The sequence below is a fragment of the Coloeus monedula genome (genome assembly GCF_965178545.1).
Source record: "Coloeus monedula genome assembly, chromosome: 8".
Taxonomy (NCBI): Eukaryota; Metazoa; Chordata; class Aves; order Passeriformes; family Corvidae; genus Coloeus; species Coloeus monedula.
Genome location: NC_138788.1, coordinates 20,129,288 through 20,144,014, shown reverse-complemented (window position 1 = coordinate 20,144,014; position 14,727 = coordinate 20,129,288). Strand labels below are relative to the sequence as shown.

Genomic DNA, 14,727 nt, shown 5'->3' with positions numbered 1-14,727 from the left:
ACCAAGGAACTCCAGGGTAATGCCTGTTCTCCAAGCCCATTATTTTACCACCAGAGATTAACTTTTCAGATCAAAGAAGGATCAAACCATGAACCAGTGAAGTCATGTGCCCAAGTCCAGGTTCATTTAGAGGGTTAGCTCTTTGCTGTGGGTTTTGGTTTTGTCCCCTAATTTCTAGTTACCTGAACTGAATTTATCAGACTGTTTATTTTTTTACTGCTTGCACAACTTATTCAGTAAGTCATTTGATTCAGTATAGCAAGGTCTTTTTAGGTGACATGGGTAATCTGCTTATTTCTTATTATTATGAGTTATAATTAATTATTTATAGGAAAGCTGATTTTTAATTCCCTGAAATGAATAAATACACCAATAGGCAAACAGTGTGTTCTGTCATTGCATTAACCAGTAATGAACACCAGGCAGAAGGGGAAGTTCCCCTGGAGGTTTCAGGCTCCTGTGCTGATCCACTGACAGCACATGTACTTATTTCTAGCTATAGATACTCCTTTCTACACTGTGCACCAGAGTCTGAGGCATCTTCAAGCCCTGGCTTTGCTTGTCACCCCCAAGACTTTTTGCAGCCTGCAGATAATGCAGGTGCTGGGACCATCTCCTGGAGACTGGGGAATTCTGGTAATTGCAGGGCTTGAATAACCACACCTCTCTGCCTCTGAACCAAGACATACCGCACTACTGTGCATGAGAGCATGGAGTGGCAGGGAAAATGAAGAACAATGCACAAATTGTATTGGGGCTCTTTCCCATGGGACGCAGAAGCTTAACTTTTAATTGTAATTTGACTTTTTTCTATGTTTGCATCCTGTTCTAAGGTTATAAAAACATGTTTACTTTCTGTTAGCTATTGGGAAAGCTGGCTGTGGTATTCTCTTTACCTTGTAAATATTTGTGAATTTAACAAAGTGCTAAGGCATGGCTTTAAGCACAGATACTAGAGAACTCAGCTCTGTACAGTCTTATGTGTCCAGGTTCTTAATCTGCAGATTAGTCCCTGATGACATGTGATTTTTGATACCTTTATGTAACATGATCATTTAGAGTTCTGAGGGGAACAGCAAGTGATTGTTCTTGCTGCCATCTTTTCTCTAAACTTTAAATGGAACCTGTCTAAATTTCTCTCTAAAAGGAATTTTAGGATGAAATGCTTTTTGTAACCCTGTCTGTAATGTTTAGTATGGGACTTCTAGAAAGCAGATTTTTGTTGTGCCATTCATAGTCCTCTCTGCTCAGAGACTGGTGTATGTATCACAAATAAACAGCTTCCCCTAATTCAGGTTCTATGTAGCTGTCATGCCGGGTTTTTTTATGGAAATTGATCTGCAAGATGCCCAGACCTGAAGCTGCCCGATGCTAAGACCCTACATTTCGCAGCACCAGTGCACAAAGAGCACATAGATCTCATGTTTTATAATGCACAAATTTCTGTGAAAGTAGAGCTTTGCATTATCAACAAAGGATTTAATTACATGTGTCAGTGAATATGGAAAGTAACTAAAGGCAAGCTTTTCTGGTTGTTGGAATCTTGTGGAGGAAGAAACTACTGCAAAACACTAAAAGGCTTTGAGAATAATTTTGTATTAATCCCATCTGTGGTTTTTAACTATCTAGCTCATGACATTGTGAAACCAGCCTAGGTTAATATTTTTCTACTTGTCCTTTGTTAGTTTCTGCTTCATTATCAGTATAATAAAATTCTTTACATTTGAAGGTTTGAAGGTCTGAGCCAGTTTGGTAATGGTATCTTGTCATAGAATCACAGAAAAATAGAATTGAAAGGAATATTATGATACTTTGCTTTTAGAAGTTTCTGTGTCCCTTATCTAACAACGTATTTCCAGTATCTGAATGTAGCCATTAGATCAATATATAAGAACTTGGAGATCTTGCCTGTTTTTTCTTATTTGAGAACTCTAGTAAGATCAGTCAATGCCCAGGTTCCTCACGAGTGGTATCAATGTAGTCAAAGGCAATAAATAAATAAACTCCCTGTGCTAATATTAAGGTCTGATTATTGCCAAAGGATTATTTAGTTACAACATGGAAGAACAGGTTATTTTATTGTCATCTCCTTTCTCATGAATTCACTTGTAATAAAGATCATAGGAAATACAGTGGTATGACAAGGCTTTTTAATCCATTGGAAAAAAAATAGCAAGAAAAGGGGAAATTAGTCGGGGTGTTTTACCTCTAAAGGCCTAGGGATAATAACTGAATAAATAATTGAATTCCAGTTTGGCGATTTGCACTGTATATTTGTTCATGTTAGTGTGTTTTCTTCTAGCAAATCCTCAGTTCTGGCGTGGGTTTACTAAGGCTCATCCATTCTAAAGCTAAGGAGATTTTACTTGGCTTAAGGTAAGCCTTGCACTTACTTCAGTAAGAAAAATAGGAGGAAGAGGTCCCATTTTACTTGTAAGACTGGGCATCAGCAGACCCCGCTGCAGCGCTCCGGTGGGGAATGATGTGCTGCAGACCCTCCTGCGATCCCCGAATTTGTTCCCAGCGTAGCGCAGGGCGCGCTCCGCACGTGGCCCCTACAAGCCACGTCCGGTCTCTCAGCGACGGCTGCCAGACCCCGGACACAGCGGCGGCGGACACACCCACCTCCCGCCGCTTCCTGGAACCGCGGGATTCCTGCGGCGCGGCTGGGACGGGACGGGACGGGACGGGACGGGCGGGGAAGGGATGCAGTGGGAGGGGAAGGGAAGGGAAAGAGAGGGGAGGGGATGCGGTGGGAGGGGAGGGGAAAGGAGGGGAGGGGATGCGGTGGGAGGGGAAGGGAGGGGAGGGGAAGGAGGGGAGGGGAAGGAGGGGAGGGGATGCGGTGGGAGGGGAAGGGAGGGGAGGGGAAAGGAGGGGAGGGGATGCGGTAGGAGGAGAGGGGAGGGGAAAGGAGGGGAGGGGATGCGGTAGGAGGAGAGGGGAGGGGAAAGGAGGGGAGGGGATGCGGTGGGAGGAGAGGGGAGGGAATGCGAGGGGAGGGGATGCGGTGGGAGGAGAGGGGAGGGGAAAGGAGGGGAGGGGATGCGGTGGGAGGAGAGGGGAGGGAATGCGAGGGGAGGGGATGCGGTGGGAGGAGAGGGGAGGGAATGCGAGGGGAGGGGATGCGGTGGGAGGAGAGGGGAGGGAATGCGAGCGGAGGGAATGCGAGGGGAGGGGATGCGGTGGGAGGGGATGCGGTGGCTCCGCCCGCCCGCCGCGCGCGCCGCCTCGCGCCCCCTGCCGGCCCTGCGGTGGCGCGCGGGCGGGGCGAGGTCACGTGACCGCGCTCAGCTGACCGCGGGGGAGCGGCGGCGCGAGCCCAGGGTGAGCGGCGGGACCGGGCCGGGCGCGGCAGCGGCGGCGGCTCCGCGGCTCACTGTCCTTCTCCCGCAGATGAACGGGGACGCGGCGGAGCCCGCGCCGGTGTGGGAGCGGCCCTGGTCGCTGGACGAGATCCGTAAAGGCAGCCAGAGCTGGTCCTTGGCCTCGGACGCCGGGGTGAGCGGTGCGGCCGGGGACCGGGCCTGAGCCCGGCGCCGGAGGGGTGCGCGGGCCGCGGCCTCCCCGGGGCTTGGGGCCTTTGTGCGGGGCGGTGCTGCCGCCCGCTGGCCGGGGAGCGGCCGGGGATCTCGGGAAGGGCCTTCCGCGGGAAGAACGCAGCCTGCCGGGGCCCGGTGGCTCTCTCGTTGCTTTAACCCGCCGGTCCGGGCAGGAAAACTAAAATGAGGAGTTGGCCCGAACGGAGATGCGGAATGAATTGGCTGAGACTTGGTCTTACGTGTTTGCGTGGGAGTGTTTCACTCTAAAGTGTGTGTGTTTTGGTCCTCAGTTGAAGTGTATGATCAGTTCTGCCTGTCTTATAAACCGTGTCAGAAGGAAAAAGAGTTGGTTGCTGACTACTGCTTTCCTTTGTTCTTGTCAATAGCTTCTGCATTTTCTACAAGAGTTCTCTCAGCAGACCATTTCCAGGACACACGAAATCAAAAAACAAGTGGATGGATTGATTAACGAAACAAAAGCTACAGACTGTCGCCTTCATAATGTCTTCAATGACTTTCTTATGTTGTCCAACACGCAGTTCATAGAGAATGTGAGTGTGTTCTAGTACAACATCAAACTTGTACTTCAAACATTGTCATTGTCTCTTAATGTAGTGTGGAGAAGTGATTTAGCTTTTTGGCAAGTCTGAGGCTGATTTAGGGATGAAGTGACTTTTAATTGTGTTCTGTTAAAGGATATCCTAAGTCCCTTGTGAGTGATGTGCTATCCAGTATTGGCAGGTTCCCTTTGCCTTTTCAGTGATACCTTCCTTCTCCTTGCTAATACATGACCTTGAGGTCAGAGTTTTGGTTTTAGTACTATGAATGAGTTGGGAATTCTGGGATGTCTTGGTTTATCTTCAAAAGTTGCATGAATGTAGCATTTGTCTTGACTTACTTGTCTAAATATGAGGAGTGTAATACAATGCTGTAAATTTGCTTAATGGTGTTATTTTACTCAAAAAGCATTTGGTGTTAAAGGTGTTGGCCTGCAGGCAGTTGTCCACTAGGTGTGGTCATGATGATCATATTTTCTGGTTAATGTTGCCACTTTGTAAATATCTTTGTTTTGAAAGGTAAAGCTAGACTTGAAAGCCTGTTGCAACATTGTAGCACTAGAAGCACGTGTCTAATTAAGGTGGAGAGCTTTAACAGATTTCAGATTTTTTGGTGGGTTTTTTGGCACCATGAGTTTTATCAGGTATTTTGTTTTGATCAGCATTATTTCAGGCCACATGTGCCTCATCGTGGCATTATTATTGGAAAGATGGTGGCAGAGGAAAAGATAAAAAACTGGATTTGTATTGTGGGGGTTTTTTGGTGGTAGTGGGTTTTTTCAGAGCTGCAGTGTCTCTTCTGACCTAGCTTGGCTGTTCAGCATAATGATTCTGCTGAGAACAGTTTGTACCAAATGTTTTAAATCTCGTGTGCTTACAGCTGTTTGTTGCCAAATTTAAGTGCACAGAAATAGGTCTTCATTTCTGATTCTCAGTTTAGTAAGTGAGAGATCTGTCTTTTCCCAGGGGATAACTGCACCTGTGTTTGAAATTTGGATTTAGGTTTGCAGGTTCCAGGGAGATATTTTATTCCACTTTGTCTCCTTGTAGCTGGTCCTACAAAAGAGTGCTAAAAGAGCTGGATGTGAGAGGTGTTGTGAACCGTCTCTGTGAGTATGGAAGAAAGCTACTAAATGACAGAAAACTAAAGGAAAATAGACAGCCTCTAAGTAAACTATGGGTTCCACTCCGAAGGTGTCTAGAATAGCTTTATGTTGGGAGGGTTAAAACAGTGCATTTTTTAACATGTTCAGGTTAGTACATTGGCAGAGTTAAATTACCTCAGTTGCGTTGAGAGGCTGCCTATGGTATCTTCAGTGTGAAGACTTCAGTGCATGAAGGTGCTTAACATCACCCATGGCTTCCTTTTTTAACGTGTAATGAATTAATGTGTAATTAATTACGTATTAACAGTGTGTTTTGTGGTGGTACCTGTGATTTTGCCCCGTAGTAGTACATTGTTCTTACATGAATTAATTTTGCTTGACTTTTTAGAGAGTATATGATGAAGAAGTGGAAGAGCCTGTTCCCAAAGCTGATGTTGGAGACAAAACAGAGCAGGTAGTTAACTTCAGCTGCCTTGAGTGCTGTCACTATGTTTCCAGCCATTGTCTACCTTATTTTCAAACTTGCTTTGCATACATTTACAGCTTACAAACCAAACTCCTTCCTTTCTCCTTGAAGTCTCTCTGTTGGATAGTGTATGTCATTCAGACATAAAGTTGACAGTAACACTGGAGGCTACTACAGTGTGTGATCATCTGTTAGGGCCTCCCCAAGCTCAGTACTGTATCCAGCAGACAAGACTTATGCATTGATTTTTCAAGTGGTTTTTTCAGCACGAGGATTAAGGCCTTGGGCTGCCTTACTGGATTCATAGGTAGTGAATTGGGGAAGCAGAATCTGACTGGAATAATTCTAGGAATAAATAGAGCTCATAGAGCTTTATATATGTGTATATATATATTACAATCTAGGTGTATTATACCCTGAATGTCCCCCTAATAGTTTGGGAGCACAAATAAAACAATACTGTGCTGGTGTGGATGTTTAAAACATCTCTGTTTCTGGAGTGATGAAAATGAATTAAGCAAAAAAAATACTTTGATTGTCCTTCTAATGCATATAGTGAAAAAGCTTTCATTGTGCTAATTTGAAATTAACATTTTGTATGTGCGTTGCAGTAAGATTGAGTCTTAAGTAAAGTGTAATGAACATGTGTCCTTTCTGTTACTAAAGGAAAAGACACGGGAACAGAAGGAAGCTGATCTAATCCCTAAAATTCAAGAAGCAGTGAATTATGGGTTGCAGGTTCTGGACAGTGCATTTGAACAGCTAGACATCAAAGCAGGCAACTCTGACTCAGAAGAGGAAGAAAGTAATGAAAAAGTGGAACTGATACTTGAGCCAAAGGTACAGAGACCTGTTTTTGCTGGGTTTGTTTTGCTTTCTTGGGCTTGCTCTTTGCTTCTATCAGCTGTATCACTGCGTTATTGTAAAGTTGATGTTACCTAAACCTGTCACCTAAAAATAGAATTTGATGATTGCATCCGAAGAAGTGCTCTTTCTGAGCTGTTCTTTGTGTAGACTGCTTGTCTTGCAGTTAGGTTAGCATTAAGGTATGGCAGCCTAAAGGAAGTTAGTTTAATGGAGTGAACTTGGAAGGGGAAGCCTCACTTCCGTGTGGGAGTGGGACATACAAATTTCATGCTTTTTAGGTACAAACCGTATCTTTATGGGTGGTTTTTACTGTCCCAGTAGTTAAAAAATCCCAGGTTTTGGGATAAGAGTCATACCTGTAAGTCTTTGCAAGGATATTCTTCTGTTAGATGGCATGTAGAAAACAAGTTGGGACTACACAAGTAGAAGTAGCCACTTTGTTTGATGGTGTTGAGAGGAATAAACCTCAGCTGGCCCACACAGTTGTATGTTGATTTGAAGCATATGTTTGGTGGGACTCTAAACAAGCTTGTATTTTCCTCGAGTTGAAACAAGGGGTGTAAGACTTCTATCTTTGTCAGCCATGTAGAGCTGTTCAGAGATGTCAGAAAGACTTGATGTTGTCTCTCTCCAGGATCTCTATATTGACAGACCTTTACCTTACTTGATTGGCTCTCAGCAGTTTATGGAACAGGATGATGTTGGCCTTGGAGATCTCTCTAGTGAAGGTATCTGCTGGCATGACCTTTTATTTCTATGCAAGTAATTAGTTTCTAATCCATGATTTTTGTCTGTTTTAACTCACCACTTTGGTTATCCTGTGTAGTGTTCTTCCTGCATGTTTAGATGCAAGCTGTAATTAGCTGGGGAAAAAAATGTTCTTCATGCTGTAATAACCACTTTTCCAGTATACAAAGCAGTAACTTCTCAGTTACTTGTGCTTTGTGTATTAGAAATGCAAAGTGTTTAAATTTCATCAGCTTTCAAAGCTCTTTCAAACCACTGCCTATCCACTTGAATTTCAGTTTCCTTCACAGAGTCTTTAAAGTTGCTTAAATGGTGACCACATTGTTCTGTGTCTGTCTGATCTTTTTTGTTTCCATTTAAATTAGAAGGATCAGTAGACAGTGATCGTGGAAGTGTAATTGACAGTGAAGAGAAGGATGAGGAGGTAAGTGGCAAGTACCAGCTGCTTTGCACAAACAGTCTTTGCCTGTGAGGCCATTAACTACCTTGCTTTTTCATATTGGCTCTTAAGACACTACTGCACAATGTTCGTTCCATGTGTTGGTTGTGATTAATATACTTCCTGTTATTGTTCTTGTGCAGTGGTTTCCTCTGCAGCTTTCCAGAGGAACATTTATGTGGTATTGGCTCTAGCTGTTATTAAAGCAGAATACTTCAAACTGAAGTGTTTTATTCCACTCTAATTTAATTTTGTGAATCAAATCAGATTCTTATCAAGAATTGCATTTATGGAGAACAAATCTGTTATAAATTATAGTTACAAAGAATGGGATAGAGACTGACAGGAACAAGTTTAAAGCGTTAAGTAATGCTCTTCCAGGCTTTGCCTCATAAATCTGCTGCATTGGAATATCGGTTTCTGATATGTTTTGCCTACTTTGGCTGGGATGTCTCTGCTTTCTAACTGTGCTGTGGAAGCAATCCCTTTCTCCTGAGATGCTTGCTTTTGGTGTCTTTGCTCACTTAAAGTGAAATCCCTGTTGAGTTACTCAGATGCAGTCACATGGAGCCTGCTGTCTTTGCTGAATTAATGACTTTCTAGTGAGCTCCATTTGTAAAAACGGTCAGCAGTGGGGGAACAATTTCTTGGTCAGATCATGGTGAGGAGACCTGAGTGTCCAAACTTTGGCAAGTTCAGAGTTTCTGACCCCTCTCCCTTAACCACTGGACAAGGTAATGTGTGATACTTGCCTCTGTGTCCCTTGTGTTACAGGAATCAGATGATGAATTCGGAAACCCTAGTGAAGATGACCAAAAGACGGTATGGTTAAACACTCTGGTAGATACCTGAAAGACTTTACACTTGTGACATAGTGAGGATGCAAGAAAAAGGAGATGAGAGCTCTAGACAATTAACTATTAGCAGCTTTGTTAAGCCTGATTTTTTATAACTTTTTATGGGAAGGTCCTGGCCAGATAGCACTGTGTTCTGAAAATGAACCTGGGTTAGGCTTAAAGACATGCTTGCAAGCTGTCATTAGTTGCAGAGCCTATGTGGGTTGGCATTGCCTGATAACGTGTTTTCCTCAGGAATTACTTGGGAGATCAGAGAGTTCAAAGAATCTACCCCAGGAAAACTAGGCTTCTGTGGGTTTATTTGGTTCTATAATTAAAATTCAAAACTTGCTGTTCAGGAGGCAAGGAACAGTACCGTTTGGGTATGACATGAAATCAGGGATGTGAACAGTATTAAATATTTGAACAGTATATCCATTTGGATAATGAATGAGAAGGGAAAAGAAATATTGAGATGGAAAAATTCAAGCCTGACTTTAGTAATTGGTTTTAGAAGAAGGAATCTTATCCATGTTTAGATGTGCCACTGCAAAAGACTTATATGGGGATTTTCAATCTGACATGATTTAATGTCAAAAGAGCAATGTTGCAAAAAGCAACCATTATTAAATCTACGTATTAATAAAACAGTGTTGCTAAAGCACTTAGATGTTCCTTTAAGCTGACCTTCATAGGGTAACTTTGTATGCCTGATGTATTTTAAGACAAGCAAGTATCTTGTGTTATTGGTGGTTTAATTCACTTCTGGGCCCTTGCCTGTGCCAGCCCCCAACTTTCATCCAGTTCACTTAATCTTTTTCACCCTCTTATTGACATGACTGAAACCAAGATGTGAGCATGTACTGCCTGTCATTCTGCTGTCCACCCTAAGGACAGTGCAAGATGATAAAATTTTTTACTGGTTGATCACAGTGTTTCTGTGTTAAGACTAAATACCAGGTCTTTAGTTTGTGTGTGGTAGTGGTACACTCCTTGTGAGGGGAGCCTTTGTGTCCTCAGTCGCAGCATTCAGTAATAGCAGAGGGGGGTGGGGTGTGCTAGAGAATGCAGCAACTTGCTTGGAGCTGGAGGCACTCCTTCCTTACCTTTCAAAAGTTGTGAAGTACCCCAGATTGGCTGTTCCCATCCTTTCAGTAAGTTTGATTTGAATATTTTAGCTAAGCAGATGTAGTTTTGTATGCGAACAGAATATTAATTGTTTTTAGAGGATAGCCCAGATGAGTGATGAAGATGATGATGATGGCTGTGATCTCTTTGACTCTGAAAAAGAGGATGAAGAGGATGGAGACTTAGATGAAAGCACAAAGCCTGTGAGTAATTGTTGCCTTTTGGGAGAGGGGGATTTGACTTCCCGTATCAAAAATCTGGCCTTAGAGGGATTATAATGATAGCTCTCAAGTACCTGAAATGGAATCCTGTAGAAAGTGCCTCTAAAACTCCCGAATGGTCTTTTAACATGATTGTTCAGGCTTTACCCCTTTCAACTTGGGGATTCTTGCACCTTAAGCAAGTATCAAAGCTGTCTTTCAAGAACATTAAGAAATGGACTGTTGCATTTTTGTGAGGTGAAGGCCTTTTGTTTCTCCTGGTTACGAAGCAAGGTGACATTAAAAATTGTGTGTTCATCAGGAACTAGAAAACGTGAGGGTTTTTTTATTCTTGATGCACGCCTAATCTCTGCTTTCTTAACAGAAAGCTGTATTGCTTCTTCTGGGGGCTTCAGGCAAAGTCTAGACAAGATATTGTACAAGTGAGGCCATGGAATACAGTATTTATAATTGCAATTGCATCAAGTTGCTAAGTGGATCTTATATAAGAAATATGCTGTTATTTGTCCCTGCTGCTCAGAAAAAGAAGAGGCCAACATCATTTGCAGATGAGCTGGCAGCCCGAATCAAAGGAGAAGTGCCAGTCAGACAGGACGAAGAGCGTTCGTGTAAGTTACCTCCTAAGTTTTGAAGAGTGCTTGTGCAGTAATGGGGGACTCGTGGAAGTGTGGGACAGGAGGCTGTGGGTAACAATACATGAAGTTACACACATCTGTTATTTGAACATGTATTAGGTAAGAGCCTGACAAGAGGAACTGCAGACACTATGTTGTGTTCTGAGAAACTCTTTGGCCATAACTCAGAGAACTGAATTGGAATTCTCTGAGAGTTATAGTGGGAAACACATTGCTTTCAGATGAGACAGGTCACTCTCAAAACACACATTACTGAAAAGGTTTTCTCTGCAATCTGATTCTCCCTCTGCATGTTTGACCACATATACTTTCCCCTGTTTCAAGGAAGTGTGTGGAAGCCACTGGTCACCGTGGTCTTTCTGTGAGCTCTGCAGTGGAAAACATCTCAAGCAGTAGATTGGTGTTTTCATGTGGTGTGGGTTGTTTGTTTTCTTTGGGGCCTAAATATACTGTTTTGAATAACTTTTCCTCACTACTGTTATTCATGATATTTCAGACTAAATAATGCATTTACTTAGTGTTGCTTTTAAAGGGAGAGACCTCAAATATTTAGTCTTGTAGCAAAGCAGCAGTTGAAAATAGCTGGCTGAAGTTGAGTTGGCAAGTGCTTATGGGCCTGCTATTGACCTGTAATATTGAGAAGATGAACAGATAAGAACTGTATGTGTGTGTTCTTGCACAGTTCAAACAATCAAACTAGGTCTGTGGATATCAAGAGTATAAAACCCACCAACTTACCCTGTTCAGTTACAGGGAAATCTTACAGTCATTGAAATAACCTTGTGATGGTAAGGCCAGAGTAGGTGAAACTCTGGCTTTGCTTTTGGTAGCTGAATGAAGACGGTAATAAATCTGGAGCCATTTGAGATGCTCAGAGGTTCTGCAAAGGTGTGGAACCTGTACTGTCTGGAATGCTGTGTTGCTTTCTGACATCTCAGGTGACACTAGTCTGTGTGTGGACAACTGTGTTGAACCCCTAGTGCCTGACAGAATGATTCTATTACAATTTTAGGTACTGGTTTTAGAAACTGTATTTCATAGAACTGCTTCATCAGGCTGATTCATATGAAAACACAAAGGCCAACTTGATTTGCTATTTTTTTAGGTTCTTTTTGCCATAGATTGATCTCAGACTGTAAGTAAAGGTGGATTAATTTTTCATTGGAACTTTCTTCTTAAAGCTCTGTCATCAGAAACCAATACAAGGAAAACCCCAAAGGAGAAGAAGGAAGTCAGAGTTCCATTGGATGGTAGGATATCCTCCTCTCTTGTTTCTGAATTGTGGGCTGGATTGTAAAACACCACTTAAGAAATTCTATAGCCTCTGCTGTAGAACCTGGGTGGGATATCAATGGGCATCCTTCCAGGCGAGTGTGTAAACAAATCTAGGTTGTGATGTGCATGTAAACAAGGCTGGAAACAGGCTTAGTGAGAGTTCTTCTTTAACATGGCCTTCTGGAGCAACTGCACACCCTAATCTGTCTTCAGCAGCTTCTCTGTATATATTGTGTTTGTAAGAGAGAGCAGATGGAACCAAAGCAATTTTTGTTTAGGTTGTCTCTAATCCCCTTTCCTGAAACTTGATCAGTCTTACCATAGCTCATAGGTCTTGTACTTTCTAGATGAAGATGACGATATCTTCAAGCCTCCTAAGCTGACTGATGAGGACTTCACGCTGTTTGGTTCAAGGGGTGGCCTCTTCAGTGGTGGAACAGGCCTCTTTGATGATGAAGAGGTGAGAATGCTGGAGATTATAAAAATGGACTGTTTCCCTCTTCTAAAAACAAACCAAAAGATCCCTAAAAACTCCCACCTCTGGAAGACAGAGAGGGCAAACAGCATTTTGTTGCTTGGTAATATTCAGGTGTTGTGGAATAGTATAGCTTTCCAGTGGGGAAACAGAACTACACAAGTGACATACTTACGTTCACCTTGGCACAATGTCCTCCCTTCTGCAGCGGTGCTGATGAGAGATGCAAGTGTGGTTCAAGCTCTGTTATTAGACACATTCTAATTCCAGGAGAGCTTAATCAGCCCCTTACTTTTAGCTGTAGTGGTAAACCAAATGCCATCCAGTTTGTTTATTTTAAATAAGGAGATTTCTATTCGAATGCCTATGAGAATACTGATTTTTGTCATTCTTGCTCTGTTGTCAGAGAAGTGTAAAGGAAAGAGAGCCCTGAATGATGCCATTCACACTTTATCTTTCACGTACCATGTGTGGACACTGCTGCTGCTGAGTTTCTCTCTGTACTGTTAAAAGTTTCCTATTGCAGTTATGCTGTGTTGTTTCATCTAGTTATTGTACAGTTCCTGGGATGCCTATGTTGGCAAGAAAAGTTCACTCTAAGTTTACTCTTGTGCTACCTAGAGCTGACTTGGGGAAGAAATGGTGTGAAGTGCACTTCTGACCTTATTTTACCACCGTGCATGTGAAAGGGTGTAGAAACCTGATGTCAAGGTGCTTAAGATTTAAGAGTGCGATAGTACATCTGCATAAAGCAAGTGATTGTCTCTGATGCAGCTGATACTGGTGACAGTCAAGGTTAGTCCAGAACAGTAGTCAAGTTGTTGCCTTTGTGGGATGTTGTGTTCATTGTTGCAACTAGAACAAAAGTCAGGTGTTCCTTGGCGCTGAGGAGGTATTAGACTGAAATTTGGAAGGAGGCCTCATGTTTCTCAAGCTTACCATGCCCAATCTACTAGAATATGGCCAAAAAGCACCAAACAGGGGCTTTGTGTGTAGGGAAGGGGATAGTTCTGTGCAATGCTTTCCATTCAAACACAGTCTTTACTGAAAAAATGTTCTTTCTTTTTTTTAAGTGGCAGACAATAGCTTAAAAAGAACATTAAGAAAAATAATCTAATAGTGCAAGCCAGCTTTGTGTCAGTGCAAATTTGGATGAAGCCATCACTGGTTGCCTCTTGGTGACTTACTACTAAGACTACTTTCCTCGTCTGTGTAGACAGAGGACAGCCAAGCAGATCTGTGATTGCTGCCTGCCTGCATACACCTGTTCTTGGTTTTCTGTTATCTAAAGTTAAACGTCTCAGAAAGGTGACTTAGCTTCACTTACCTTGTGCACTGGAGGAGGCCACACTGTACCAGCAGGCAGGCACAGCAGAGCAACAGGCAAATAATAACTGATAAATGTGCAATTGATCACTGACACCTCTGCCACACCCCTGCGCTCCCCTACTCTTTCTGAAGTGTTTTGCCTTCCTTCTACAAAGCTATATACAAAGACCATGCATTTTGAGTCTCCAGGCAGGCAACCTCTAATACCCAATTCCCATAAGAGGGAGGCTTTCAAGAATTTAGGTGGTCAGTACTCAAAAGATCTGGAGGTTTCCTGGAAATCCAGGCTGTGATTGTTGGAGATTGGTACAGGGCACTGCAACCTGAACACAAGGACTTCTGTGTGCGTGTCCTGCAATGCTTTGGAGCTGTAATATATTTCTCTGCACCATTGTGGTATCTTAACATCTTAGTAGCAGTGTAAATCATTCATTTTATCCACATGAAGTTCAGGAGTATTTTTATACTTGACCTGACCCTCAAACCTTACTGTATAAACTTCAGTAGGAAAGCTTAGAAGGGTATAATCAGGACCTAACCAGCTGTAGATTAATTAGTGTAAGTCCTTGAAGATGTGCAAATAAAAGGTTATTCCTTCTCTTCAGCAAACAGACATGATCAGTAAATTCAATTTTAGAAGAGAGCTGCTTTTCCGAATGTATACACTCAAGTTAACAGTTGAGTACCTAGGTTTAAGTCTGTATTTGCAGACATCGTTTTGAGATGGGAATGGTGATTACCTCCTCTGTCTTGGCTTAGAAGTGGACATTCAATATGGGAAAATCAGCACCTGTCATTTCCTACAAAAATTCACCACTTCCCCCCCTTTGCATTTTCATCTATGATTAGAGTGATCTTTTTGCTGAAGCACCAAAAGGAGAAGAATCAAAAGAGAGAGAGGAGCGAGTCCCAGTAAGTGAAGGTAAGAACCAACAGTTGCCTCCTGTAGTCTTGTCTATGCTGTGATTTATTGCTGCTAGCAGCTAGACTGTTTTGTTCTGGAACTAGAAAGCTGGGTGTAGCAATTGTAGAGCAAGCCTCTTCTCCTCACCAGTCTTAATAGAGAACAGCTGTGTTGAATTTTACATGTGTTTGTTCGCTATG

General features: G+C 42.7%; 1 protein-coding gene across 6 annotated transcripts in view; it reads left to right on the top strand.

Annotated features, from left to right (window-relative positions):
- Positions 1 to 3,299: 3,299 nt before the first annotated feature.
- Positions 3,300 to 14,727, top strand: part of WASHC2C (WASH complex subunit 2C) — a 36,955-nt gene continuing 25,527 nt past the window's right edge. For 4 of the 6 annotated variants that reach the window (XM_082286434.1, XM_082286433.1, XM_082286435.1 and 1 more), the window contains exons 1-12: positions 3,317 to 3,501; positions 3,929 to 4,093; positions 5,594 to 5,659; positions 6,338 to 6,511; positions 7,173 to 7,266; positions 7,651 to 7,709; positions 8,499 to 8,546; positions 9,787 to 9,891; positions 10,430 to 10,517; positions 11,726 to 11,794; positions 12,167 to 12,279; positions 14,473 to 14,545. In XM_082286434.1, coding sequence (XP_082142560.1) covers positions 3,397 to 3,501; positions 3,929 to 4,093; positions 5,594 to 5,659; positions 6,338 to 6,511; positions 7,173 to 7,266; positions 7,651 to 7,709; positions 8,499 to 8,546; positions 9,787 to 9,891; positions 10,430 to 10,517; positions 11,726 to 11,794; positions 12,167 to 12,279; positions 14,473 to 14,545 — 1,159 coding nt within the window. In that variant the 5' untranslated portion in view covers positions 3,317 to 3,396. Of the gene's footprint in view, positions 3,502 to 3,928; positions 4,094 to 5,149; positions 5,209 to 5,593; positions 5,660 to 6,337; positions 6,512 to 7,172; positions 7,267 to 7,650; positions 7,710 to 8,498; positions 8,547 to 9,786; positions 9,892 to 10,429; positions 10,518 to 11,725; positions 11,795 to 12,166; positions 12,280 to 14,472; positions 14,546 to 14,727 lie in introns of those variants that run through there. The other 2 variants (XM_082286432.1, XM_082286436.1) reach the window with 2 other exon arrangements.